The sequence below is a fragment of the Botrytis cinerea genome, chromosome 11 (genome assembly GCF_000143535.2).
Source record: "Botrytis cinerea B05.10 chromosome 11, complete sequence".
Lineage (NCBI taxonomy): Eukaryota > Fungi > Ascomycota > Leotiomycetes > Helotiales > Sclerotiniaceae > Botrytis > Botrytis cinerea.
The window spans coordinates 81392-108331 of NC_037320.1; the positions used below are offsets into that span (position 1 = coordinate 81392).

The 26940-nt window shown below is 43.7% G+C and overlaps 9 protein-coding genes across 13 annotated transcripts; 1 reads left to right on the forward strand and 8 right to left on the reverse strand.

Moving 5' to 3' along the window:
- Nucleotides 1-536: 536 nt before the first annotated feature.
- On the reverse strand, nt 537-2771 carry BCIN_11g00220 (hypothetical protein). Its single transcript, XM_001552388.2, has 2 exons — nt 2360-2771; nt 537-2165 (listed from the first exon to the last, which is right to left on the reverse strand). Exons 1-2 carry the CDS (start codon nt 2647-2649, stop codon nt 1673-1675), a joined length of 783 nt encoding a protein of 260 aa, XP_001552438.1. The 5' UTR covers nt 2650-2771; the 3' UTR covers nt 537-1672.
- Nucleotides 2772-6925: 4154 nt separating this feature from the next.
- Bcfrp1 lies at nt 6926-10803 on the forward strand. The gene is made up of 2 exons (XM_024695764.1): nt 6926-8716; nt 8767-10803. Exons 1-2 carry the CDS (start codon nt 8241-8243, stop codon nt 10049-10051), a joined length of 1761 nt encoding a protein of 586 aa, XP_024551558.1. The 5' UTR covers nt 6926-8240; the 3' UTR covers nt 10052-10803.
- Nucleotides 10804-11006: 203 nt separating this feature from the next.
- BCIN_11g00240 (hypothetical protein) lies at nt 11007-12460 on the reverse strand. The gene has a single exon (XM_001552386.2). The coding sequence runs from the start codon at nt 12395-12397 to the stop codon at nt 11048-11050; it is 1350 nt and encodes a 449-aa protein (XP_001552436.1). The 5' UTR covers nt 12398-12460; the 3' UTR covers nt 11007-11047.
- A 1172-nt stretch (nt 12461-13632) lies between these two features.
- Nucleotides 13633-15040, reverse strand: Bcrad10. The gene has a single exon (XM_001552385.2). It carries the CDS (start codon nt 15015-15017, stop codon nt 13854-13856), a length of 1164 nt encoding a protein of 387 aa, XP_001552435.1. The 5' UTR covers nt 15018-15040; the 3' UTR covers nt 13633-13853.
- Nucleotides 15041-17447: 2407 nt separating this feature from the next.
- Nucleotides 17448-19334, reverse strand: BCIN_11g00260 (hypothetical protein). 2 transcript variants are annotated; one of them, XM_001552382.2, is made up of 4 exons: nt 19090-19334; nt 17919-19027; nt 17777-17855; nt 17448-17720 (listed from the first exon to the last, which is right to left on the reverse strand). In XM_001552382.2, exons 1-4 carry the CDS (start codon nt 19289-19291, stop codon nt 17524-17526), a joined length of 1587 nt encoding a protein of 528 aa, XP_001552432.1. In that variant the 5' UTR covers nt 19292-19334; the 3' UTR covers nt 17448-17523. The 2 variants fall into 2 exon arrangements, with proteins under 2 accessions (XP_001552432.1, XP_024551559.1); XM_024695765.1 differs by having other exon boundaries at nt 17448-17855.
- A 986-nt stretch (nt 19335-20320) lies between these two features.
- Nucleotides 20321-21675, reverse strand: Bcoms1. Of its 2 annotated transcripts, XM_024695766.1 has the most exons (2): nt 21411-21675; nt 20321-21357 (listed from the first exon to the last, which is right to left on the reverse strand). In XM_024695766.1, the coding sequence occupies exons 1-2, from the start codon at nt 21590-21592 to the stop codon at nt 20364-20366; spliced, it is 1176 nt and encodes a 391-aa protein (XP_024551560.1). In that variant the 5' UTR covers nt 21593-21675; the 3' UTR covers nt 20321-20363. The 2 variants fall into 2 exon arrangements, with proteins under 2 accessions (XP_024551560.1, XP_024551561.1); XM_024695767.1 differs by having other exon boundaries at nt 20321-21675.
- Nucleotides 21676-21847: 172 nt separating this feature from the next.
- Nucleotides 21848-23167, reverse strand: BCIN_11g00280 (hypothetical protein). 3 transcript variants are annotated; one of them, XM_024695770.1, is made up of 3 exons: nt 22798-23167; nt 22439-22726; nt 21848-22382 (listed from the first exon to the last, which is right to left on the reverse strand). In XM_024695770.1, exons 2-3 carry the CDS (start codon nt 22530-22532, stop codon nt 21964-21966), a joined length of 513 nt encoding a protein of 170 aa, XP_024551564.1. In that variant the 5' UTR covers nt 22533-22726; nt 22798-23167; the 3' UTR covers nt 21848-21963. The 3 variants fall into 3 exon arrangements, with proteins under 3 accessions (XP_024551564.1, XP_024551563.1, XP_024551562.1); XM_024695768.1 differs by having other exon boundaries at nt 22439-22737; XM_024695769.1 differs by having other exon boundaries at nt 22439-23167.
- A 497-nt stretch (nt 23168-23664) lies between these two features.
- Nucleotides 23665-25208, reverse strand: BCIN_11g00290 (hypothetical protein; the record flags this gene model as incomplete). Its single annotated transcript, XM_001552378.1, has 3 exons — nt 23665-24286; nt 24336-24952; nt 25020-25208. The coding sequence occupies 3 exons, from the start codon at nt 25206-25208 to the stop codon at nt 23665-23667; spliced, it is 1428 nt and encodes a 475-aa protein (XP_001552428.1).
- Nucleotides 25209-25574: 366 nt separating this feature from the next.
- Nucleotides 25575-26777, reverse strand: BCIN_11g00300 (hypothetical protein; the record flags this gene model as incomplete). Its single annotated transcript, XM_001552377.1, has 5 exons — nt 25575-25762; nt 25816-26136; nt 26189-26240; nt 26292-26392; nt 26453-26777. 5 exons carry the CDS (start codon nt 26775-26777, stop codon nt 25575-25577), a joined length of 987 nt encoding a protein of 328 aa, XP_001552427.1.
- Between the last annotated feature and the right edge of the window lie 163 nt (nt 26778-26940).

Below are 26940 nucleotides of genomic sequence, written 5' to 3' on the forward strand. Positions count from 1 at the left end.
AATCCCGAAAAGTATTCCACCTCCTCATGACACACAACTAACTCATTGGACGACACGCTTACATTATATAGCATCCTTCCTGATTCCGTACTATCGATTCTATCTACATACAACACATCCAACCACCCTCAAAGTCAACTCACCCCAACTCATCCACTCCACCTCACCCCCCTTCCCTCCTACCCTCCCCCCAAAAGAAGAAGACACAACTCAAACCATCACAAACCTCCCATGCACATGCATAAGCCCATGAAATAACCAACGCAAATAGCCCTCCATCTCGTATCAATCAATCAGAACACGCACATACACACCGTGATCAATGAATGCAAATCATCTCATACGGTCCGGTACCTAAATGACCGCTCCAATCCTCGTATTCATCTATCCACCTATCTACCCTACCCTGCCCTACCATACATACAGCACAGTCAGTACAGCACAGCGCGCAGCACAGCACACTATCCTACCGAGTCAAGTCAACTCGCCAAAACATAATTTCCCCAATCATCAAATACCTCTCTCTATTCATCGCGTGCTTACAGCAGCTGTAATTAACGTTACAATACCTCGGGATCTCTCCAAGAACTAATCTAATCTATCTACTGTTGTGTTCCCCCAACCAACCCCAATTGCATTAGAACACCCCCTCCCCCCAAAAACGTAACACAATAACCACTTTGGCAAATCTTGAAGAAAACACCCGACATCTCGCTAAGCATTCAGGCAAAATGTCTAGTGTGAACGGAAATACCCGCCCGATTCACACGTTTACACTGCATAATCTACCCTCGTACTGCGTCTTTGCTACTTTTCATACCACAAATCATACCACGAACTGCCTTCAAGAGAGATAAAGTTTCGCCGCATCCATCTTTAGCCCAAACATGTAACACAAGATACCATCTCACCAATCTTTCCCCTCTCCCGGTAGTTGCATTTCTTGTCTTTAATTGGGCATCGACCACATCTATTCGGACCTTTACCATGATTTGAATTTCCTTGGCTCTTATCAAACTCTCCAATCAGTCGTACAATACTAAAGGTAATAAATCTTGGTTCTTTAAGGAGCCGGGGAAGTGTGGATGATTGCCGATATTGCGTTATTGGATTGATTAATGTCTTTCATCCAGGACCGGGTGAGTTCCCCTCCATTTCTCCACGTCCATTTTTAAATCCCCACGTCTCCACGATTTCTATCCTGTCCTGTGCACAATGTATTGATATACTATACTTCTTCTCTATCGCCTTCATTCCTGATGTAGCACAAACCATGTTTCATAATTCGTCACCTGTGAGAATTCGTGGAAGCCAACCGAGGATATGTACATAAACGTTACCAAACCACGACGTTCTTGTATGCCGGTATTTGTTTATCGTCTCGTACTCCCTGTTTCGACATACGTAGTTTCTCGCCGGGAAATATAATGTCCTTTCATTTTCAGCCTCTTATATCACACCCGACGTCTCTATGCCTTTTATCAACGGCGCAGTACTATGTTTTTGAACTGTTTTACCAGTGACAACCTGTGGCCTGCAGTATGGTACTCCAAAGATTCCTGACCGTTATGGAGGACGTGTTGTATATCCAGATAGTCGTTTCGTCGCAAGTAGCAAGTAAATGCTCGTCGCTCAAGGTTCCAAGTGAATGATACATCTCCAACCCCCCACATCATCTCCAACCCCCAACTCTTCCTTCATCCCATCTGTCTTTCCTTTCTCTTCTAGAATAATAAACTTTCTTCGACTCCCTATACTTTCTAACCCAATCACTAGCTTCCCTTTCTGTAGCAACCCCATCACCCTCTAGAAAGCTCTCTTCCATTGCCCTACATATCATTTCTTGTTCCTGAACACCTTGTCCTAATCTCTGATATAATGAGCTCGGGGAGAAGGGGGCTAACGTTCTATCCATCTCGGATTGTTTTTGTTTCCATTGACGTTCCAGTGCATGTGTAGATAATAATTGAGCTTGTGTCGAGGAGCGCAGATGATCAAGTCGAGACTCAAGCTCCAATAGATGGGTTGCTAGCGCGATATTATCATCCAATGCAGATTTTAATGGTTCTTGTGACGTGGAAATGGATGGATGTGCGGTAGATGTTGAATGAGTGAGGGCGGCTAGAAGGGCAGGGTTGGATAATGCGGATGCGAGGTCTTGTTTCCTGGATGATGTTAATAGTGTTCACTAAATGATACGATGTTGCTATCCTCCTTTGCCAAACTCTTAATAGTCCTGTTGTACACCAAAAGAAGGATACATAAGATCAATAGAGACATTTATGGGGACCATGATAGGCAGGATAAGAAAGACCTGCAGAAGAAAGTGTTCAACTGCATATGGCAAGGTAAGACATACGATTTATCCATCAATATTTTCGGAAGCCATTGATCTCCCGGATCTTGTATTTGTTGTGGTTGTTCTCGTGAAACAGTTTCTTGTCTCCCTTCGTATTGCACTGATGATTCTCCAGGTCTAGGAAATGATTGATTTCCAGTTCCCGCAGGTGTACCTTGACGACTCACATCTCGGGAATTTGGTTTAGGCGGCGGTGGTGGTGGTGCATCTGGATCTATACCAGAGTAGGATTGAGAGTTTCGGTGAGGGGTGTAGCTTGAAGTAGGATAGGTAGACGGCGAGGAAGACATTATTGAGGGTTGATACTCAAATTGCTTGATAATTGGAAGATTGGATTTGAACTGTATACCATGTGCCACTTTGATTTGGAGTATTTGACTATGTATTTTGATGTATGGGTAAGCTAGACGTCGAAAGCTTAAGACTTATTAGTGTAAGGAACGCGGTTGTTGATGTGGATGCGGATGTTATATTGCAAGATGGATAAAAGCTTGTGAATCGCGATGCATCATCACATTAAGCTTCAACCCCACGATTTGTTTGATAGGTCTCCATAATTACACGTGCACTGTGTATGGATATCTAGGAATGGTTTTAAATTATTGAGGGTGTGTGTATATCCATTTTCCAGCAGATGGAGTCGAACTTTGAGTGATCAGCTTCGATAGCAGATCCTAAAATCACACCTGATAAATGATAAAGTCGCCCTGTTCTCATATCGTGTCTGTCGAGCATTCATGGGGACAGGCCCCCAACCCCCGTAGTTCGCTGCGCTCGAAAGTTTGTTCTCTACAATATATTTACTCATTCGAATAGTCTGCCTCCACGGCAGTGGCCCCCGGAGGGCCAGCGGAGCAACATCTGCATGAGTAGACACATAGTCTTGGCCGGCTATCAGATCAATAACATAGCCTGGCAAGCCTCCGGTCAATCAGCGGAGCGTCATTCAACAGCCAAATTCCGACTGATCAAAAAGCGCACCTAGAGCCAGGAAAGAAAGGAATTCCTTTCATCGAGCATCTTGCACGAGTATCAAAACATGTGATAACATACACCTAACAGTAGAGCACTGCAGTAGAGGACTGTAGTACTGTTTCAATCAAACTCAAATTTTTATGTACGTATGAAATTCATCAATTGCTGACAATGCCTTTCCCCTAAAGCATTGGCAATATGCCTACTTATCTCTACAAGGCAATGGGGCCGATTTTGGTTCCAAGCCATTTACCATTTATCATACCTAGCTAGGTATTACAACTAGCTGAGGAAGTTGAATCTCTAAAGATCTTTTCCCTGATATCTCGTTTTCCCCTCCCCCCCCCCAAAAAAGACACCAAGTCGCGTCTCTTTTCGTTTCGATCCAAAACTCCCATATTAACAAAGATCTTCCGTTATCTTTCCTTATATATTTTAAAAGATCTTACATAAAGTATCTTTATACAGGGAAAGGGGAAAAAGAAAAAGGGAAATCAGCCGCTCAGTTGCGTTTTTTGTTTTCCGGATGAAGGTTTGAGAATAGGGCCGAATGAGTTTTCTTTTTGGATCCAATTGTGTGATTTGTTGTTACATTTTTTGGCCTTTTTTGATTGGAAATGATTCTCTTACAAGTTAGATGCGGACAACAAAAGATGAATTGGAAATGAAATGCAAATGAAATGCCGAGGGAGACTGGGGATTGATTGGGATTGGGATTGGGATTTACTCCAATAGTATGTTGGATGAAGTCGATGGTAGTGTGAGTTGGAGAGGTTGGATTGGGGGAGATATCTCTTTTTTTGCTATTCTTTTGTGAAGGATTGGTCTACATACATAGTATCTGTACAGATGTACTTGTCTAATTTAGACAATACTTGATCATAATTCATCTAATGAACGTTACGATTATAGTATCTGTTCGTGCAGCTATCCATGAATGGGTATAGCTGATGATTGAGTATATATCTAGCGGTCTATCGTTCCCTTCTTTCACGGCATATCGCATGGACGAACTATACTATGCATCATTGGGTTTCATCCAAGTTCGATCATCAAAACAAGCATGCGTACTGCAGAACTTGAATTTCTTCATTCTTTCTGAAAAGATCTTCCGCTCGGAAAACCTTCTACCTTGATTTTCCTCTAACAAGATAGCTAGCCCATGATGCTCATCGTAGCTTCTCGGCCATATAGTGACATGTACTAGGATTTAGCACGATGTAAGATATTACATACATAGCATCAAAGATTCGAAAGGGAAAGAAAAAAACATCCTCGGCTTCACATCATTATGGGGCAATGGGGAAAATCCACACTATTTGCCCCAGATCCCGTTTTGCGTAGAAAATTTTAAGAATGTCATGTGTGTGGGAAAGAGTGGGTTTGGGTTCTCCATAATGATGTCCCTCTGTCATTTTCTCCACCATTTGAAGGACGTTTTGATATGGAGCATTGGTGCGGCTATGGAGCGGCGTTACTTGAGGTAATATGAAATGTTGATAGGAAATTTGGTCGGAAGACTGGGTGGGAGGGTCTAGATTTGTAATGGACAGCGTTAGGTGCAGTACAGCACAGTAGTCAGTTGTAAAGTTTGCCGATAGCTTGGGGTTTGGGGAAAGCATTGAAAAGGCAAGGGAATGGGGATGTGGATGTGGGAAAGGTATTAGGTAGGTGGATGATGGATGGATGGGAACGGGTTGTTAATCAAAACACTGCAGAATCTAGTTGGATGAAAAACAAGGGATATCAAGTACTTTAGCAATTGGTCACATATGAATGAGCCTTTTTCAAGTACCGACATGTGTGATGATTAGATCGATGTACGGAAATACAGTACAGTCTCGAAACAGGAGTACAATGACAAAAAGGAAAGAATTGGATGCTTGAGTACTTGAATACCGACCTTACTGGTGGTACGATGCAACTTTTCAAGTGACCATAGATTGATTTCGTATCATACTCTGTACTGTGCACCGTCGTGTTTAATACGGCTTGGCTCGTCAACTCACACTCATCAGATCTCATCATCTTTCTCGGCCAAATATCCTTTTTCCATCTTTTTTTTTTTCTTCTCCTTCTTCAAAACGGATGGTCAATATCTGGGGCAATATTAAGTAAGAATACTGGTGATCTTATTGGATTCGGGGATAATCACGGAAGAATTCGAAAGTGCTATTTTCGGTACCGCCGTGGGTGGCACTGATGGACGGATAGGATAAGGAAACCCTTGCCCAGTAAAAAGGGTCGTTTTGGTTGTTTCGTGTGAAGGAGAGGATGGGATAGGACAGAGAAGAGGAGAGGAGAGGAGAGGAGAGGAGCGATGTTGTTTACGAAGCACATACCCATCTCTAAGAAGGACTAGTTGTTGACATGTCGTCTTACATCGATGTATCATTTGGAGCCATATCGTGATTCTGATCTACTTGATGCCATCCATATCTTACCGTAAACATTCTCCTATGATCTTCAACCACGATTCAATCACGAGCTCACAACTTCTAAGCGCAACAGACAGGGCTAGTTCTTGTATCTTCGATTCAAGTATTCTACTTTGCCTGGGTCGCAGGTACATGTCCCAATATCAAAAGTTCTTCCCCCTCATCATCATCATCACCATCATCATCTCCCCACTCTCAATCCCTCTTCATCGTCACACCCGAATCCCCATCCCCATCGCACCAATTCCATCAGTCATGTTTTCCTCATTTCTCGTCAATTCATCAGTCATATTACCCAGCAGTCCAGGACCTACATTTCTCGTCTTACTTTATCCGGATCTCAATGTGCCTGGGTCCTGGATGTTCCACAATTCCAATCAGTGGAGTGTGGAGTCTCCATAAAGACGCCGACCGAATGTTCCTTTGGTGCTAAACTCAAAGTGGGTATAGATTTGGATTGGGATCGGGATTGGGAAAATAAGATTTTGGAGAGATGTCCGTTGGGCGAATGGGGGGGGAGGGATTGAATAGTTGGGCCGATAGAGAAGAAAATGAGATGTGTCTGTAGATGGGATGAGGATGAGGATGAGGATGAGGATGAGGAGGAGAGGATGAGAGGAGAGAGACAAGAAGAATAGAGAAGAGGAACAAGCACTACTTACTGTAGACAAGCATATCAAGAGAAAGGAAAGAAAGAGAGAATTCAACTTGTAGAGGAGAGAGAGAGAGAGCGAGAGAGAGAGAGACTTTTACTTTAATCTAGAACTCAATCAGCCATTGAATCTTCACTGAATCTTTACCGAATCTTCGATCAATCTTCATTCAAACTTCACTGCAGTGAACAAACCATTCCTTGATACTCGCGGTTAAATATATATATATATATATATATATATCATACATATAATATAAGATATCCAGAACTTCCTCCTCCCCCTCCCCCTTCTCCTCCTCCTCTTCCTCCCCCTACCCCCCTACCCCCCTACCCCCTACCTCCCTCCCTACCGTGCTCACGCAGCTCGGCTTCATTATTGTGGTTAGGTAGCATTTTTCAATCTACCATATCGGTATTACTATTAGCTGCTTTTACTAAGTTACTCCATACATAACAAGTGCGACTACCCAAACACTACTTGTAGTCTTGCAGTCTGGTACTGGAAGAGGTTAAGATATTCAGAAAAATCATAAAACGTCAAGGGGAAAACGTGTCTATCCCTTGAGATCCCACAATCCCATTGTCCCATTATCCCCATCTATTTCCTTCGTTAGTTCCCCCGATATACCGAATTCCTTTCTAGTCCCTTTATTTCTGGGAAGAGACGGGAGCGAGACGAGAAACGTATCTCCTCTGTCTATCCCATCCGTCTATCCCATCAACCCAATCCATCTCAGCCGCCACACTTTCCACACTTTCCACCCTTTCCACCCTTACTCTTTTGAAGAGACAGAGAGAGCGAGAGTAGAGAGAAAGGTTCCAGATCTTCCATCGTTCGTCAGTCGGTCGTTGTTTAACCTTTTCCTTTCTCCCTGCTCCCACTTCCACTTCCACATCATCGTCTTTTGTCGATTTGTGTCTCTGGATCGATCTACAAACGGAAAGTCCGACGACACATGGCTACTTGAATCCAACACTCCGACAACGACAACACAGCGACAACGGAAAAATCTAGACACTGCACACCACACGAAGAGAGAACTAGGATTGATGGAGGAATTGTCTTACCCATTTAACATCTTACGACATTAAGCCAGCAGCATAAATTCATCTTCTTAAGTTTGTGGTGGTGTTATTCCTGTCTCTTTCAAAGTCACACTCGAAAAAGGTCATCTCAGCAACAATAATCCGAACAACTCCAATTCCAGTCGATCGAAACCATCACACTTTCGTTTTTCTTGGGCCCCCAAACAGAAGAAAGAAGAAAATCTCTTGTATCTTCGTCTGGACTTTCTTTGGACTTTCTTTGGACATATCGATTATACCATCATCAACACAGGCAGACAGGATACCAAGGTACGAATACATACTAAGACTTGTTATCTCGGTACTTTCTTCCATTTGACTCCGATCTCAACCCCAATCAATCCCTTATTGCTTGACCCTTCGACCCTTCAACCCTTCAACTTTCAACTTTCGACTTCCGACTATCATACTATCCTCTCACACCTCTTTAACAGCCAACCCATCTTCCCAAACTTCTCTTGTCGATCTACATTGAGAACCTTTCCCTGCCTCTCTCGAATAACCTGAATTGATATTGTTGACTTCTGAATCCTTTAACTGGTGTTTTCAATAATGCATGAAGTTCAATCGTGCGACGTCGTTTCCTCAACTTTATTTCAACTCGGCGCAATTTGGGCGGCCCTCCCTCTCGAAGAGCGTCGTCCATAAATCTTGATATGGTTTAACAATCACAAAGAACTTCAACTCTACGACCTATTGGTACTAAAGACCAAGCGCGGGGGAAGAGATGGAACCACTTCATCTTACTGAATTCGCTTCAGAGCGATATTTCGATAAACTACGACAGAGTGATAGGAATGGACATGGGCATGGGCATGCTGAGAGTGGAACAGGGTCTGGGTCTGGATCTATTGCTGCTGCGACTGCAACTCCGACTGGGACTACAACTGGAACATCACAAAATTCACAGATCGGCTCTTTGTCGATTCCTCTAATTAATCACGAACCTTCGCCATTAGAAGCAGCTACATTCAATTTACCTTCGAGACAGAGAAGTGTCACCCATGAGAGTTTGGCTTTCCGACCCAGCGATCAAAGAAAACGTTCGCTCGGACATGACCTCACTACTTTACGAACACAACGTCGACCAAGTTTCAGTGGCTCATTGGGTGCTCTAAGATCCAAAGTGAACATTACCCATCGAGCTCCATCAATTGTCGAGACACACCCAGACACAATTCAAGAAAGAATTGAAAGACAAAGGTAAACTCTTTCCCTGAGCGGCTGTTCGGATAAATTGCTAACCTACATAGTGTTTCTCTCTCCGACCTCTTCCTCACCCTTCCAGCCGAGTTACAAGCTCAAATTCTCTCACCTTTACCCATCCATACAATTCTTGACTTGCGACAAGTTTCAAGATCATTTCACACGTTGATTACATTAAATGAAGCACCGATCGCGAGACATCACGCAACACATACACTACCTCGTTATACCATACGATTATTTCCTTTGCCAGACCCGGAGAAGTTGAACTTACACTATCTGTGTGGAATATGGCATCGATTACATGTCGCATCAAAATTGTCTACCCTCGTTTCTATACAAGCCCGAAAGGAGATATTCTTGCGGACGACTGAAGCTCAAGTGTTGGAATTCCAACCTCAATATGAAAGGATGCGTCAAAGATTAGTACCACTCGTCTTTACCATATTTCACTTCTTCGAAACTTATCGAAAAGTATATGCTCGACATCTTGAAAGACGCGGGGCGCCTTTAACTCGATTACCATACACACTTAACCCATTCGAGACTTATGCTATGAATATGTATGATGACAGAACTTTATTGCATGTTCATCAGGTATTCCCTTTGTTCATGTCATCCTTTTCTCGTCGATTAAGGCCTCCTTCATATGTTGGAAGAGTGGAAAGATCAATCAGAGGTTATTTGAAGGATCGACCACCTGATGAAGTGTATTCTGCGATCCTAACAATTGGCGGGCTTCAGCAAGCCGAAAAATTCTGGAAAACAAAGGGATATAACGCGAGGAGAGCCGCCGTGGACCAATGGTATGGCTCTCTACAAAGTTGTCGTTTGCCAATTGTCGAACCCAGCACCGCTGCACCGAAATCCAAGATGTCAAAATTCACTCATCTAGGAAGAAAGAAGGCACCCCAGCCTATCGCTAATCCTCCATCTGGTATTTCAAGTCATGATTCTTCGGGATGCAATGAATGGTTCTGTGACAAGTCTAATTGCATAGCCTCCAGACGGAATGTATCGGATGGCAGTTTGGTATGGAGAACAAGTCTTTCAGCAGGTCCGCCAATGCGTCCTTTGGGAAGAGAAGTACTTGGGTTACTGGTGGAAGGTGTGCCTGATTTACAGGAATTATGGGCCAAAACAGCTGAAGCCTTGATTCTTGAAAGAGGAATTGTGGATAGACCTGAGAGGATCAAGAAGAATAGTATGGTGCTATTGGACTTGATTAAGGAGGATGGAAGGGATGAAATGGAAGGCTGGGAGCCAGGAAGAACGGGAGGTAATGCGGGGGATGGGTTAGAGGTTGTGGACACAGGATCAATCTCGGATTGAGAAGTCAATGAGAGGAGTTATTTACCTGCGGGCTACGAAAATCGATGCGATGACTTTGTCACGTGCAGGAAAAGTTGTTCGACCATCGTCGAATGGATGCTTTGCGGTGCGGTACGATGCCATGCGATGCTTTTTAAAAACGACAAGAAGTGATGGAAAGTAATTATTGGGGGTGGGTGAAAGCGAACGAGTGTATTTGAAAAGTGGAAAGGGAAAGGTTGCATTGTATGGAGTTTTTGAGCGATATCCTTTGTTTTAGGTGCAACAACGTCATACCATGGATGGTCCGGGATTGACGACTTAACCAGGTTGGGGTTCTTTAGGTTGAGATTATGGCGTTTTTAGGTTTGGGCGCTGGATTTAAGATTTGAATGTCAATCGACATAAAGGGTGGGACGAATGGGAGGGAATGAATGAATGGAAATGGATTGATGCTGTATTGATTCGGAAGTATTGACTCGGTAGCATGGTGTTTGTCTTTGTTTATATTGATTGGGGGGTATGGGGCTTGGCCATATCACTTCGGGGTGGATGGGAATTAGGGTTTGGATTTCATGGGTGAAATGGGGGGGATAGGGAGATGGGATGGGGGTGGATGGGTGTGTACGCCTTTGGTGTGGGAAGTACATGCGTGCTTGCTGCTAGGTGTTAGAGGGACGATGAATGGGACTTGGGGTTAGATGTTCGTAGAGAAAGCAAGGAGCAGGTTCATTTTGTATGTAGTACTGTAGTGAATGAAGTGGGAGATAAAGTTCAAATACAATGAATACATGACCAAAGTTGTGGGTGCTAAGAAGCAGAGATGTGATGAGTGAAAACACGAAAACACATAACTTCGATTCCTCCACTTTAGAACGCGCCGCCGTTCTAGTAGACTACAAGGTTCGAAATGTTCTTGTGCCAACCAGATAGTTCCCAACTTAACCTATCGATACAGCCGGACTCAATCATGCCCTGCCATTCAACTTCCAGACTATATACACCACAGACTCAGCATCACTTCCCTTCCGAAAGCGGTTGAGCAACAGCCAGCTTCGCAATCCTCAACTCCTCCTTCAGAGCCCTAATTCTCGACTCAAACGCTTCTTCCTTTTTCGCATTCTCCGTCTCCGTCTCCGTCTCTCTCCTCTTGCACATCATCAATCTTCCCTCAAGAGACTCATTCGTCGCTTCCAGCGCCCTACTCCTCCGCATCACCTCGTCAAAATACGCATTCGTCTTCTGCTCCGCCTGCACTGCCGCATCCCGCTCACTCTCTGCCTCCTTCAACGAACTCTTCAGGCGCTGTATCAGAATCGCGTTCTGCAATCGTGCTTCGTCGATTTTGTAGTGCGCCTCTTCTCTCTCCTCTTTGCGTTGTCGCTCGAGCCAGAGGCGATGGGTTTCGTGTGTCTCGGCATCGCTTGCTGATTTGTCGGCGAGGGAGGAGATGGTCGATTCGTGGCGCAGGGCTTTTTCGCTGGCTTCTGTGAGCTTGACGCGGAGTTCCGAGACGATGTTGACGCGCTCGTCGTTTTCTTTTGAGAGCCTGGTTATGCGCGTCCGGAGTTCGGCGATTTGTTTGCTGTGCTGCTCGGATAGGATGCTTATTTGACTGTGGAGGGTTTCGATCGCTTGATCTTTCTGAAGGAGGGTTTCTGAGAGGGTGGTTATTTGAAGGCCGAGTTTGTCTATGGATGATGGGTGGCCCAGTAGCTGGGCCGCCTCTTCCCTGAGTTTTTGGATAGTTTGTGCATGTGCGTCATTCTCCTTCTTGACATTCGATACTTGGATTTGGAGTTCCTCGATTGTCTGATCTTTTTCACCTGCTTTGGCTTTCTGATCCCTGAGCTCTTGAATAGTTTGTGCGTGTAAAGCAACTCCCCTAGTTAACTCCAATACTTGGATGCGTAATGCCTCAATTATCTGATCCCTCTCGCCCAATATTTCCACCTCTCTCCTGAGCCCTTGAATAGTCTGCATTCGTTGATCATCTCGTCTCCCCAATTCGGCTAACTGGTTACGCAGTTTTTCAATAATCTGATTTTGTCCATCTTCCTGTCTGCCTAGTCTGATACTTTGATTGTGCAGTCGTCCAATTTCCCTTTGCCGTGATTCGTCTAGATTTCGCAACCGCCCATTTTCTCTTCGTAGATGTGCATTTATGTTTTGTAAAGTAGAGATACTCTTTGGAACTACAGCATTATTGTTTGATGCCCAACCAAACCAATACCATCCTGCTCTCGACGCTGTTTCCGGGATTTCTGGAATTTCGATTTCGAAACCATCTAGTCCGAAGACGGGCGGAAGTGGCGGGAGAGGTGGAAGGGGTGGATTGACACGACTTGCGTCATTGTTGAAAAACATGTTCAAACTTTTGCATGATTTGTTATTGTTAAGTTTGTGGGATTCGGTTCGATGATGAGGTTCTAGAAATGCAGCAACGACGTCAAGCAATTGATGTCTACTAAGAGATCCAAGAACGGTTCTCGATAGGAACAAAGAGTTCAATTTCACCTATGAATATCTACTACTGGATATGTGTTAACAAAAAGAAACTTTAATTTTAACAAGTCCGCTTCGAATGAGACAATGAACCATCTACCCGCTTACAAAAATACATTGACAAAATCTACCTTGCTTAGTTGAGAGTTTGTCAACTTTACTAGCAAGCGCAAACGAATGAGAGACTTGTGGAAGTATCTATCATTCTTGTATGAATTAGCTATAGAGGTGGTAGAAACTGAAGCATTAAGTTTGGAGACATTCTCAGAAGCGCAAATCCAAGAACGGGGCCGAGATCACAAGTAATGAAAATGCACACGGGAAAATGCCGAAGTTTATGCCAAAAAATCTATTAGCAAGAAACACGACTTAATGGAGCAGGCTACTGAGAACTCTGGAGAGGACTGGTCACATATGCAGAATCTATACGGTTGGTCACCAACTTTCTATCGTTGGTCAAACTGATCTACATGCTCTCACTAATGACAATCGAAAACCGTCAAATTCAACCCAATAGCAGTATTGGAAGATCTGCCGAGGAAGAAGTTGCATGTAAGTCTCTATTGAACTTCGAGGTGAAAAGTCCGGATAGGTAAATATCCAATCGTCGTGAATTCGAGAGCTGGATGGATAAACGTTTCGGCAACATCATATCTTATGAAGCTGATTGGCACGATACAAGAAGTTCTCCTCCGATCTATGAGAGTGAAGTACTTGTTTCACTAGAGACGGTCGAAAGAAAGAAAATGTCGGTTGAATTGCGCAAAGGCCCCCTGGGCAGGACAATACGGCAAACGAAGCGTAGAGTTCGCGGAATAGGGGCGATATGAACCTACTCTTCCTAAGCTCAGAAGAAGTAGAAAGAGGTGAAGATTCCTCTTCGAGATCACAGATTTGGTTGCCATGCTCAGCCCAAAGGTGTAGTAAGTATTATGTGCTACACATAACAATTCAAGACAACGGAACTTTCGCAAGTATATAGATTTTCTCTGTAAAACGAACCAGTGCCATGAAAGAGCTGCGTTATTTGTAAACGTTTAGAATAAAATTCATTGATTTAGCCTCTGCCCTATCTCTAGAAATATATAAGATCTAGGTGCGCGTATAGAACAGATATTATCAGAAGCATGAAAGTCATCAAATTTGCATTTGCTGCAGTAGTGAATTGGTCGACTAGCCAACCGTAACGTTGTTCGAGGCAATCAACCTTCCGAAGCCAACTCCCGCGTTCAAATGTAGTATGAAATGTCATTTGCGGGTCAGAGATACTCGATGTTGATCAACATGTAAAGATATAATATGTTGAATTTCAAATATTTCAGTGTTTCTCTCGTAATTTTGCCAAAGCTGCAGCGACCCCTCCACTGAGCTCTTCATCTCTTCTCGCCAATTCTTTCTTCTTCTCTCGCGCTGCCTTTTCTTCTTCTTGCTGAGCGGCCAAGATTGCAGCCTCTTCGTCGTCATCACCTGGTATCCGTTCATCTTGTGATTCCTCGGTGAGATTTTGACTTTGGTGTGTGGGCTCAATTGATTTTCCTACTACGGAATTCATTTCTCTCAACGGGACACGACTCAGAGGTATAGCACGATCTAAAACACCTTCTGGCCGCTCCGTCCCATCGTCTGTTGTTTCCTTTCTGCTGAGACCCCTACGAGCTGCTTTTCGTGCTCTGAATGGCTCATCAACAACACCGCACCACTTTCTAACCTTTTTCTCTCCCCAACCGTCAACAACAGCAATTTCCTCAGGTCTTGCATTGATAGCACCTCTGATACTTCCAAATGCATCAACCAATGCCACGGCGTCTCGTTTATTGATACTCCTAGGAACGGTAATGAAATCTACCATTTTATCTCCATAACTCTTACTTTCGACACCTTTTATAGCACTAGCATTTGCATGTTCATAGCTTTTGTATAACTCAAGATATCTTGCAGCCTCAAGAGCTGACCAGCATAATATCACGGTGACATTATTCACCAAACTTGTCTTGGATAATTCCTTTAAACTCTCTTCATGATTTCCAATATCAACCATTGTGAGAAGCACTCGTAGGTTGTATTTACCCTGTAAACCTTTTATCCGATTGTATATATATTCGGGATGTAATCGGTGGTATTTGAGTGATAGGAAGAGCGCGCATGTGGTTGTACCAAGCACATAGTCGGCTAGGATATCTGAGTACTCCCATGGAAAGGATTTGAGATTCGTCAGTATTGGATTGCCTTTCTGCCGCAGAGACACTTGAATTGATGAGCCAGAAGAACGCGATGCAATAGCTTGTGGAACTGGTTGAACAACCTTGGGACCTGCGGAAGCATTATTTGTTGGAGGTGCTCGATCAAGACGCTGTGGAGTAGGCTGTTGGACGCGTTGCGGGGTAGGTTGTTGAACGCGGTTTGTGGATGGAGCTGTAACAGGGGTTTGTGCGAGAGCTGTTAGGAAATCTGCATCTGCGCCGAAATCATCATCGTCGTCCATTGCGAATGTTATTGTTGTTAATCAAAAGGTTGCCGTGGTTGAATGTTGTATGAATATTTGAGGTGGAAAGGAAGGCAGCCTGTTATTCACCGGTTTAGGCTAGCGAACGCTACTTTTACAGGTGTAAATACTGTACGCTTAAGTTTAAGACACAGCTCACGCTGCACCACAACATCATAATTTCACATAAGGAATTATCTTTTCATCAATACCAATAAAACAGCTTCTTATCGAAATTATCTTCTAGCACACTGTTTTTATATCAATGTCTTTTATAAGGTGATCCTAGCATTGTCTTTAGACCGAGAATAGCCTCTTTATCAATGCCGTCGCTTGCCCATATTCCTAATGTATATTCTCGTGGGCTATACCAAGCACACAACCCAATATCCACGAGCAGATTCATAGAACAGGGTCCGACAAGGAGATGATTGCTCCTCAAATTGTTTACAAATTCGCGGCTTGAATACACATCTCTCCATGGTACTGTCACATTACTTTAATAGCATGATTTGGAAAGTCGTCATTGTTCATTGCTTCGTTAGTCCATTAGTGTTCTGAGTGGCTTTTTTCATATGGCTTCAACTTTCGTCTCTTGATGCATTCTAAGATTATCTAGCAGCTGCGAGTGCAGATTTGACATTCTTAGAGATTCAAATATATGCCCTAGAGACAAAAGCTTCAGTCTCTCGATATTCATCATGCCTCGGAATGCTGCTATATATCAAATCCACTTCTCGAAGTGTGACTAGTCCATTTTTTGTTCGAGTGTAACACAATCTCGCCATTCTTCTGCTCAAAAGAAGGGGGTATCGCTTAAGTCCTCGAAAGTATTGGACAGAGCGCTTCAAGGGCATGTGGTTAAATCATCCACCAATAACTATTGTATTTTGTAAAAAATAATGCAGTCAATATCACTTTCCCCGGTTAACGTGTGCCTTCGTCTTGTTTCGTTTCATAGCTAAGCCTTCGAGTTTGCCAGAGAATCTAAAAGGCGCACTGGAGCCACTCCTCAGGCTCCAAGGATTGCTATTCTTAGATGCTCCGAAGGGCGTGGTATTGCTACAATTGGCAATCCGGATACTTATTATGACTTCTACGCGGAATACTTATCCAATGACACAAGCCCACATTCACCGCACATCTAGATGGATCCACCAATTTCAACGAAGGCATGCTCACTGCAAGCTTCCCACGCTCCACATTCCTCTGATGGACTCACGAAGAATCGAGGGCTACGGTGAGAGCCCAGGCTAAACTACCTCGAGATATCTCGTTGCAAATTCCCAGCCACAGAGTTGTGGAAGACATTCTGGATCTCCGGCGCATCAATCACAGATAGCAGTCTCCAAGAATTTGTCAGTAGTTCTTCGTCTCTCAGTGCTACTGTCACGTCGTCTCCCCGGGTAACGAAGGTTAGTCCCGATCAGCTCTTCATGATATCGCAGTCCTCGTCACATTTAAGCATCCTTATTTCTGGGTCTAGATCCGAGTTTTGGTCCAGAATTTCATGACTGTGTGTATGCATTGCTAATTCTTTCTCATTGGTGAATCGTGGTGGAAGTTTGACCAGGCAATCTAAATTATGTTAATCATTTGTAATATTACATGTTCTTCACTAATCTGGTAATTATTGAAACGGCGTAGGCGGCATAAACGAGAATGTGGAGAGATATCTAGGTACCGCCCCCGGAACACGTTGTCACTTTGAACCAGTGACAAGTCAAATAGCATCAATTACTTGGCTAATGATCACGTTAACAATTGAATTCTTCTAACCTCAATCCTCAGTGTACAAGTAAGTGACGTAACAGAATCATCCTTCATCCACTTGCTTTCCTGAAGAGAATCACTCGCAACTCCCGCACCGTCCAATCCTCAACCACGTCCCCCAACTTCTCCCAAACTCCCCCACAACTTTTATATCAAGACTCCATATCCCACGTCCCAATCTCCATCTTATGTACCAAATATTCTCTTCCCCCACACTCTCTCCAGAAAACCTTTACAACATCTCCAAAACCCCCCCCAAAAAATCTCATCCCACTCACCCAGCAGCCCTATCACTTCCCGCTTCACGCCTCCCACGGCTCATGACTCGGTACTCTTGCCTCCAAGACTCAGGCCTGCAAGCCACCAAGCCTTCAGACTCAAGGTTCTGTACTTCCGAATATTACCCCACAAACTCCATCTATCCGGCCCCACATACCCAGTCTTTACTGCTACCAAGGCCTGAAGCACTGGAACTCCCAGGCTTGGAAACCCCCATTTTCGGGCACTGCCGTTTATCTTCGGCTTGGCTGTGAGTTTCGACTTCTGAGGAATGATGAAATGATGAAAAATTCCACATCATCCGGAGTGACGGCGCAAGATCAGCATACGCCTTTCATATTCGCGATTTGTTTAAATTTTTATTCATAATTTTTTTTTTGGTCTAAATATTGTACATCTATTACTTGATATATCCATAATACATATGCAAGTATTTTCATCGTAAAGCGTTAGTTCATTTGACTTCCTTTACATCCCCAAATTCTGCACTAGGAGTCCCACTGGCTTCATCACCAACCACTATCCCTACAACCTCTCCGTGTTGCATAGCATCCATATCGATCCTTGGACCTGTAAAGTTTTGCTTGCCGTCGACGTACCATTGTACCACTGCGATGACGAAGACAAGGAAGAAGGCTACTACGCAGTAATCTGGGTGATACGTTAGTATTGTCGAAATTGAGATGAGAGGTAGGAAGGGAACATACTCATGTTGTTTCCTGTCACTGGCAATTCAGGTGGGAAGAGGAACAGAACTGTAGTGATCATCACATATGCAATGCCAACCTATTTATCTCATTAGCCTATATTTCCCAAAATTATGATCAAAGTAAATGAGGGAGAACTCACCAGGTTGCAAACCCAGCCCACTGGTTCCGACAACTTGAATGCTCTCGTCTCCGGTAAACACTTCCTCCCTCTCAAACAATTGACTGCGACAGGTATCGCATAACTAACACCCAAAGCCACAACACTCGCACTAACAATTGCATTGAAAGCCGATGAACTACCCAAGAAAATGAGCCCAAAGAGGAATACACATGTCATTGTAAGGTACAATGCATTTAGCGGAAGAGCCAACTTTGGATGAACTCTAGAAAAGACTCTTGAGAAAGGAAGACCGTGATCGCGAGCAAACGCATATGTCATACGAGTGGAGGTTGTAGCGATGGAGATGGTCGCGAACAGAAGGCAGACGAGTGGGAAAATGAGGAGACAGATAGCTCCGGCCTTGCTGCCAGTTGCATGGTAGAAAGTTTGAAGTAATGGGCCCGCAGCACTTTCAATAACATCGTTGACATTACCTCCTACAAAGAGCAAGACCATAAGGAATATGAATCCTGTAAAGACACCAATCAAAACACATCCAATCATAATTTTTGGACCTTGAACTCCTGGGTTTGGAATCTCTTCGATCATGTGAGCAACAGCATCGAAACCGGTCAATCCAAGACCGGCTTGAAGCAAACCAAGAAGCCACGCAACTCCATCAGGCCATCCTGTACTGTTTATAAAGTCGGTGAAGACGAAGGATGCGTCGTTATAATCTGGAGAAGCTGTCGCCAAGACGGTAATACAAATCACGACGAATCCGACAATCGACCAGATGAATGCCGATTTCGTGATAAGAGGTAATAGCGATGTCATGAACGCGTTGACAATAAAAGCGATGATGTTGTATGCGACGTAGAGGAGGAATTGATGCCAACGTTGTGGTTCATAATTTGGGTGCATGAGTGAAATAACTCCTACTATTAATTGAGAGCCTAAAAGACCACCGGAAGCGACGAGTGCAATCCAGCCGGAAACATTGATCCATCCAGTGATCCAACTGAGAATCGGAACATATTTCTTCCAACTTATGACTGCAACCCAATGATATTGACCACCTGCTGTTGGGTAGGCGGAAAGAAATTCGGAAAGAGAGACGGCGAGGCATAAGTTACATACTCCAGCGGCTGTTGAAACCATAATTAGCATCAAGTCCATAGATTGAATACAAAATTGAGAACAAACTTACTAATCAATCCCCAGAGCACTGAAGTTGGTCCACCACTTGGTAATGCAACACTTAAACTCGCAGCTAGAGCAGTCCAAGAATTAAGAATGGCAAATGCAAGACCTAACATAGAAAGCAAAGAGAAACTGCGTTCCAGTTCTTGTTTGTGACCATGAGCGGCCAATTGAGCCGCATCAGCGTCGGCATCATGATGTTGAGGCATGACTACCGAATATGAAAGAGAAAAATAAGAGGTGAAGATATGCAGGAAGAAGGAAACAGGAAAAGTGACAGAGAAATATCTACATATGTCTCACTATCTAAGTTTGAAGAGATACGAGTAATACCTAGAAGGTAATACTTTACCCACCGCGTACGTACAAGGTTATCCACCCCGCAAAATGATAAGAGAATGACAAGAAGGAAATAGTCAAGCGCCTTTGGATGATCAATATGCATGTTTGTAACAAGTAAAGAAAGTTGTTATGTAAAAAGATTTTGTTTAACTGATTTGGGTTTCCACATTAACACACTGACACGGGGCCGTGAAGGGTTAACTGACTAGTAAAGATCCACTATACTGTAACTTACTCTCCGGCCGGGGAACGCCCTATCTAGACCCCTGGCACGTGATGGCTAGATATGAGAATATATCATTTTGTAAGTCGTAATCATGCGAATGAAGATAAGGGTAGGGCAAATGGATGAAACTTGAAAGTTGCATGACATCCCAACTCGTTAACGTGGCGATTGAAATTATGGTCATCTTACCGGGCAAACATCCCCCAAAAGGAGTTCATGTAATTATAGCCATAGTTTTCCAGAAAACACCGACGTCATCTGCGGGATCTCCGTACAGGGGATAATAATGCATAACGTCTGCGGCGTGTGGTACAGGAACGTCAATTGACATTCTGCTGATCTTGCTCAGTATGTGAATAGCCCAAGGTTCTAATTATGTCGAGATCTGAGGGGAATCAGGGAGAAGCCGAATCATCTAGACTTCTGAAATTAATTCCGTCCTCACCATTCTCGTCCAGAAATCTGGCCTCGTTCGTTTGTCATTTTAGCTCCGTTGCTTTGACTGGGCAGGGTGGCCGGTTGAGAAAAGAGCGATTGGTGACCACTGAGCATGGACATAGCTACTGCAGCATGGGTACAAATCCAACAAAATATCAGACGATTGCTATCATATCGCCTTCCGACAATACGACAACTCCAGCGCATATATTTGCAATTCGGTGATATGTTGGTACAGTGAGAGGAGTGCAAAGAAAGGCGAGCTCGATTGATATTTACCACCATCCCTTTCTGCTTGCCTGCTGTGTCTTTTCTTCTGTCGCAACTCCCACGCCACTGTCTTTTGGTGTGGCTTTGGGCTTTTTCAACTCAATCCTCCAGGTTGTTCCGCCATGTCGTCTTTTAATATTCACAACTTCAAGCCCACTCTCTTCGACAATCTTTCCCAAATCTCTATTCCACCAACATCCGAAAAGCTTTGCATGCCCTTCTGCACTGTTGTCCAACGCTCTGTTTAACCAATCCCATTTTGCTCTTCCATGTTCCAACAATAATATGCGCCCTTCCTCTTCTTTCACGCACTCTCCCAGATTCTTCAATAATCCTACCGGGTCGGCAACGGAGCACAATCCCATGGTCTGAATCACTGTATCATATTTCGCATCTTTATTCCCGCTTGTTTCGTTTGCATTTCGAGGGGGGCCTGGTATTTTCTCGGAAGCGTCTTGAACTATCCATCTCACACCCAAGACCCCTGGAAACATTGTCGAGAACTTTTCATGGGCGACTTCCAACATCTCACCACTCTTATCAACAGCCGTAAAACTCTTAACTTTCCCCTTCTTGATACCACCCACTTTTTGAATTTTCCCAACACCATTGAACCCTTTGAAATCCCAGTCATAATACTCTAAATTTCTGCCTGTACCAATAGATACTTCGAGTACATCTCCATGTGCTTCCTGCGCCAATTTTTTGCGCATCTTCGTGATTCCCATACTCCATTCCGTCCAGTCAACTTCCGAGTCAAATGTAGACGCAATGGTATCATAGCGGGATGAGACATCAGCCTGAACTTTAGAAGAAGAAGATTCGGTAGGTTCTCTGTTGAGCAGAACAAATAAATAGGAAGAGTAGCCAGCAAATATCAAGGCAGCGATACTACTTCCTATCAAGGCAAATTTCCTACCTCGAAGTGGATGTTGTTCCGCTGGTGGAGGGGGAGGAGGGGGTGGAGTAGGGTTCAAAACTTGTCTTGGACTTGGAGTTCTGCAGGGGGTTAGCAGGAAATCTCGCATAGTATGTTCAGGTGGAAGCTCTACTTGTATTGCTGTTGAGGTCTTGAAGGCCTTTTAGGTATTTGAGGTTTTTGTTTCGCGGTTCGAACTGCCGTTGTGCTTATTGAGTGGCGAAATAGATTAGAGCTACGATTGATTTCATTCAAACAACGCAAACGATTAACCCTCAGTCCGGTGCGTATCATCCTCTTCCTGATGATTTCCATGATGACAGCCTCGCCTCTGGCAATACTTGATTTCCAGTCAGGTATAGTGATAGGTTCACTTCTTCTGATATGGTTGTAATATCGAACAACCCTACAGCGCAGCAATCCAAATTATTTGAACATATGTCGCATTGATGTAAGTTGAACTGGTTGTGTTGTGTTGAGATGGAAGTGAAGTGATCGATTTATTTTATCCGACTCGGCATTCACAAGGCTGTACAGCACAAGGCTGAATGAGATTCTCAAGCATGTCCGTGGATTCTTATAAAAAGGCAGATATTAATACAATTTATTTAATAGAGAATCGTAAAGACTTGATTTCCCAAAGCCGCATGTATTGCTTCTGTCCTGGTTCGCCATATTGAATGCGTTCATCCAAAATTCTGCTTAGCCAAAGCCTTGAGCATAGCCATAGTCCCGTCCTCCTTCTGTTTATACTCTTGTAGCCTCTCATCTCTCTCAGCCTGTCTAGCTCTCATTATCTCTTCCTTTCTCAATTCTCTCTCATTCTTCTTGCGCTGGAATTCTTCTTTCTTTTTCTTGAATCCTTCAATTCCATCATCGCCGCCCATCAACTCAGTATCCGGAACTTCTGCTGCACCAGGAGATTTTTCTCTGAATGATCGCATCTTCTCGTTCACTTCTTTCTTCTTTTCCAATTGACGTTCTCGTGTACCAGCTTCAGCTCGCGGAACCAATTCATCTAGTGCCTCCTTCTGTTGTTTACGATCAATTTTCCGCTCGAACCTTATGTCGTCGCGGCGAGCCATTCCATCTTCGACGGCCATTTCTGCGAGACAGTTAGATTTGGTGATACTTCTAATTATCACTGGCGTGTGTAAATACCTCTCCTAAGCTCCAAATCTTCCATATTTGGTATACTAGGCCCCAGCCTATTCCTTTTAGATTTATTAATCTCCCCTGGCAATGTTGGACCCATCGAATCATCACTATCATCTCCGTCGTCTTCTGCTCCATTGGAATCTTTCTGTTCGAGATCGCGCTGATCCAAACTCAATAAAGGTTCATTTGACTGGACCGGATTTGACTCCCGAGCTATTTCTTCCTCGTATTCCCTTGCCGATTCTTGGGCTTTTCGCAATGTTGATGGATCATACCAACCCTCCGAAAGTTCTCCACGATTCCTCACACATGTTAGCCGGTATTCCACAACTTTCTCTGGCCGAAACCAAATTCGTGATTACCATTTTCCAAGGAAACTCTTCCATCTCCCTTTAACTTCTGTTTCCCCTAACTCATCCAGAAATATGCCTTTCTGAATATCCAAATACGATGCAAACATTGGTTTGAATGTCTCGTAATCATTTTTCGTGATCGGCCTACAACCATATGGGAGTTCTGGTGCTGCTTCGGTCGGTCGTTTGCTTCGATGATGATTACTATGCGGTGATCGTCTCCGATGAGAATGCGAATGATGTCGCCTAGGTGATCTGGAACGTGAATCTCTTCTCCGACCGTGGTCGCGGTCTGGTCGTGTGCTATCCGCCATAGTTAATGATGTAGTGACTTCTGTTGTTGTTGTTAGAGCCTGGGTTTAAGTTGTGCTGTAACGGCAGAGAAGAAGCCCAAAAACATCGATCACGTGAATACAAGGAATCTTTGACAGGCAATTTTGAATATTGGCAATTGATTTGGTTGTATTAATAGTATTCAGTTTATCATGCTTTTTGTGTTTAAAGGAAGATGCAACAGGATGGCCTAGGAATTACAAAATCCTCAATACTTCGCTGCACAACAAAAATAGCCGAGGCTCCAATACAATACTGTATCATTGGTAATTACTCTAAAAAGTCGCTCAAACTCCTAAGAACATACCACATCCAATTACAGAATGTCACCAAAATAGACACCAGGAGTTGATAAGAGAAGACTTGTGATGTTTTCAATATCTGGATAATCAGCGCGCTGTCAAGTGCAAGCGCAGAGACAAAATCCAAACTAAGCTTGAACCTCAAGCTTGACACTATTGGTGTTGAAGTTAAAGACCATCTGTCGATCTAGCTTGATGACACCGTGTCTTATCGTTGATTTTGGAGTTGAGGAACTCTATATTAAGGTTCATGACCATCATTCTCGTATTCAAGACCGCCATTCGATGAAGTTTGTTTCTGAATGTTGATGCGGTGTAGTTGGACGTCGAGAACGTTAGATGGAGCCCGCAACAACCATTTCAAAAAGACCGAAGTGTCGTCCATCTCTAACCCTCTTTTCACAATTACAATATTGTACACTGCGTTCACTTCATTTGAACATTCTGAATATTGGTGAGACACGGTGACTAGGGGTGGCAATAAAGGTTCGAGCATGATAGATGTTCGATCATCATCAGATACCAACGTACAACGAACGGGTGTAGCGTTTGTTTTGTGATTCCGGGTATTCCTCAGACGAGCAAGTACTCGATTGTACAATCTAGAAACCGATACAGCTCCTTGTGTTGCAGCAGAAGATAACTCCTGTGTGAGTGCGGACATGAAAGAGTTGTCGCCCATTCGGGTAACTGTTTCAAATCCACATGCCGCGACTAACTCCGTTACACTCCCCGCTGGAGGGTTAAGTGATATAGCAATATTTGCAGAATGACATGTGTCATACAACAGAAGGGCATCTGATTCGGAATCCTCGAGGAGGGTCTGGATACCATTACAAGGCATACGCGGACCTTGTCTTCTTCTATATTTTGTTAGGCAAAGAAAGCAATAGTGGCATGCCGTAAACTTACCCAGACCAAATAGCGTTGTGGCTATTTTTTTCAATGCTGCCGTGACCATTGTATGCAAATATGAGAAGGGTATCCGGAGAACCATCTCCTATGAAATCTCGGACTCGGCTCGACAATGCATTACCGGGTTCAAGATCGGGTATGGAGAATTTTGCCACGTTGAAGCTGTATGAATGTTTGAATACGCTCATCAGTTTGTCGACCTCTTCGGAAACACCCAAATCATCCGAAGCCCATTGAGCAATCAACACCTTCACGCTAGTGTAACAGTTCGTACGTCGACCCGGAAACCCCTTCTTCAATTTTTCTTTGAAATTGTCGTCCCATGCAATGCCACAGTTTTCCTCCAGACCATATTTCCGAACCATTTCCTGCAATTGTGTTCCTCTCTCCTCCTTTTCTTGTATAATAATCTCTTCGGCTTCTTGCTTTTGCTGCTCGACCTTTTTGAAAAGTACCAACTTATCTTCAAGCTCCTGCATCTGCCTGTAAGTATCTGTGCTGCTTTCAGTCAATCTTGCAATTTCTCGTTTATATCCTTCGACCTCCTTTTCTTTCTGCTCAAATTTTGATTTCTCTCTTTTCAACTCCTCCAAGTACCCTTCTTTATCACGATGCTAGAAACAAATCGTCAGCGATCTGTTAAATATATTTATATATTCAGTCCGGGAACTTTGAACACACAATTTTATCAAGTAGTGTATTGTACTGTTCCTTGGATACGGAGTTGGCGGCCGTTGCTGGATCTGCCGGTTGAGTTTTGGGCTGAGCTTTTGGCTGAGAGGTGGATTCCGGCTTAGGTGCGGAACAAAACCTGCCAGTGGCAGGATCTCTCGCCCGAGTATTGGTCCGTTTCTTAACGCCGCCAGTCATGCTAAATTTGCTTCTGATCGATAATCTTAGGTTGAGGTAGTCTACGACTTTCAAGGTGTATGTTTGCACGTCTTGTGTGTCAATTTCTTGAAACCGGTGGCAGATTGTTACCGAATATTAGACGTTACGAATCGGTGAGAATTCTATATAAGAGCTTCGAGACATTAGTAGTGCGCACGCTGGTTCTCTACGAGTTTCTGCTCGAACAAGACACGCGCAACATCCAACCTCCATATCTGATCGTGCCACCGCCTCCACGGCACAGCAAGCAGAACGTCCTTAAAAAAAATAGGACCAACAAACTAATAGCATTAAAAGGTTTCATTTATCTACACATTCTCCCATCCTTTTCCCCAATTCTTCTATTTAGCCAATAAATTCTGCCGATTGGAGATATGCCATCGTTGCGAAGACATTGTAAGAATCAGCATTCGTCAAAGCCTTTGACCTGTCTACAATTTCTTCTCCAGCTTTACCGCCCAGTATCCAGACTGCAATCAAACCATAAGCTGCGACTTGTCCTCCAGCATCCCCAGTAACTCTTTGATCAACAACTATTTCTTTGTTAGCAGGATCACAACTAACTCACAGGACAAGAAAGACTTACCATGTGGTTTCAAATCGAGGAAATGCATCATTTCGTGCAGGAATGTTCCAGGAAGTGATCGAACATCATTCCATTCAACTTGAGCTGTCGAAGACCTCATACTTTTCAAACTAGTCTTGTAGTTTGCACTGTTGAATGCGTTGGGGCACATGAACATGTTTCCGGTTTGCCAGTATGTGATAGCTTCGGCAGATTTTGTTCCACACATTTGACCTCCGTTATATTCGTCAATGATGAAATTGAAGTTTTTACCACGTTTGTGATCTGGATCTTTCCATAATCCTTTGACAACACTGGTGTCGGTGTAACCTTGTGCCTTGACTGTGATGCTTCATTAGCTAGTGCTACATGATACAGTTCATTCAATACTCACAGTACTGTTCGGTAGTCATGGTACCTCCGTCTGGGAAAATATCAATTGCTTTCTATGAATGTTGTTAGATTGAGTATCTCTTCAAGTAATGATCAAAGCATACGGTAGTCCATTTTAATGTTGAATCATCGCAGAATAATGTGTTGTCGCTTGCAGTCATTCCGGTTCCGGAATTCAAAGCCGAGTAAAGCTTTTGATAGTTTGCTACATATTCATTAGATTTGGGGTTTTAGTTACTGATGTAGACTGAGCATTGGTACATACCTTGAGCTGCTTTTAGTTGAGCAGTATCAGCTGCACTTAATGAATATGACCACCAACTAGGCTCTGTAACTCCCCAAGCGGTGGTGGCAGCTTTCGTGAGAGATTTCATGGCAGCGGATGCAATTTTTGGGTTGAGTTTAACTCCAGCATTGAGAAGTGCATCGATTCCTTTAATTGCAGTATCTACCATATCGATTGTTTCAGTCAACATGTCATCTACCTTGGAGGTTGAGCAAGTAGATGAAACAGTGAAGCGACTGCTCATGCTCACGGCCATAGCCTGGCCAATCAGACCTGTAGTCAAAAGATATGGGAGGAGCTGCATTTTGTTGTTTGAACGCCCTTTGGGAGAGTAGAAAAATAAGAATGAGAAACGAAAACTAAAAAATGTTAAACGAATTTTAATACTTCAAGGTAAGGACAGACAGTTGCTATAGAAGCAAAAATAAGAGAATTGTGTGTTAATGAATTTTGTTTTCTTCAGTTAC

Bases quoted from the DNA above. Each gene is read 5' to 3' on its own strand.
- BCIN_11g00240 (XM_001552386.2), bottom strand. From the start codon at position 12,397: ATGTTTTTCAACAATGACGCAAGTCGTGTCAATCCACCCCTTCCACCT.
- Bcoms1 (XM_024695766.1), bottom strand. From the start codon at position 21,592: ATGGAAATCATCAGGAAGAGGATGATACGCACCGGACTGAGGGTTAAT. The intron at 21,358-21,410 runs GTAGAGCTTCCA...AACCCCCTGCAG, and splicing joins AGACCTCAACAGCAATACAA to AACTCCAAGTCCAAGACAAG.
- BCIN_11g00280 (XM_024695768.1), bottom strand. From the start codon at position 23,102: ATGGCGGATAGCACACGACCAGACCGCGACCACGGTCGGAGAAGAGAT. The intron at 22,738-22,797 runs GTAATCACGAAT...AACATGTGTGAG, and splicing joins AAGAGTTTCCTTGGAAAATG to GAATCGTGGAGAACTTTCGG. The intron at 22,383-22,438 runs GTATTTACACAC...ACTGTCTCGCAG, and splicing joins AGATTTGGAGCTTAGGAGAG to AAATGGCCGTCGAAGATGGA.
- BCIN_11g00260 (XM_001552382.2), bottom strand. From the start codon at position 19,291: ATGCCTCAACATCATGATGCCGACGCTGATGCGGCTCAATTGGCCGCT. The intron at 19,028-19,089 runs GTAAGTTTGTTC...TGGTTTCAACAG, and splicing joins AGTGCTCTGGGGATTGATTA to CCGCTGGAGTATGTAACTTA. The intron at 17,721-17,776 runs GTATGTTCCCTT...CGTATCACCCAG, and splicing joins AGTGACAGGAAACAACATGA to ATTACTGCGTAGTAGCCTTC.
- Bcfrp1 (XM_024695764.1), top strand. From the start codon at position 8,241: ATGGAACCACTTCATCTTACTGAATTCGCTTCAGAGCGATATTTCGAT. The intron at 8,717-8,766 runs GTAAACTCTTTC...TAACCTACATAG, and splicing joins GAAAGAATTGAAAGACAAAG to TGTTTCTCTCTCCGACCTCT.
- Bcrad10 (XM_001552385.2), bottom strand. From the start codon at position 15,017: ATGGACGACGATGATGATTTCGGCGCAGATGCAGATTTCCTAACAGCT.
- BCIN_11g00220 (XM_001552388.2), bottom strand. From the start codon at position 2,649: ATGTCTTCCTCGCCGTCTACCTATCCTACTTCAAGCTACACCCCTCAC. The intron at 2,166-2,359 runs GTATGTCTTACC...AACATCATCCAG, and splicing joins AAAATATTGATGGATAAATC to GAAACAAGACCTCGCATCCG.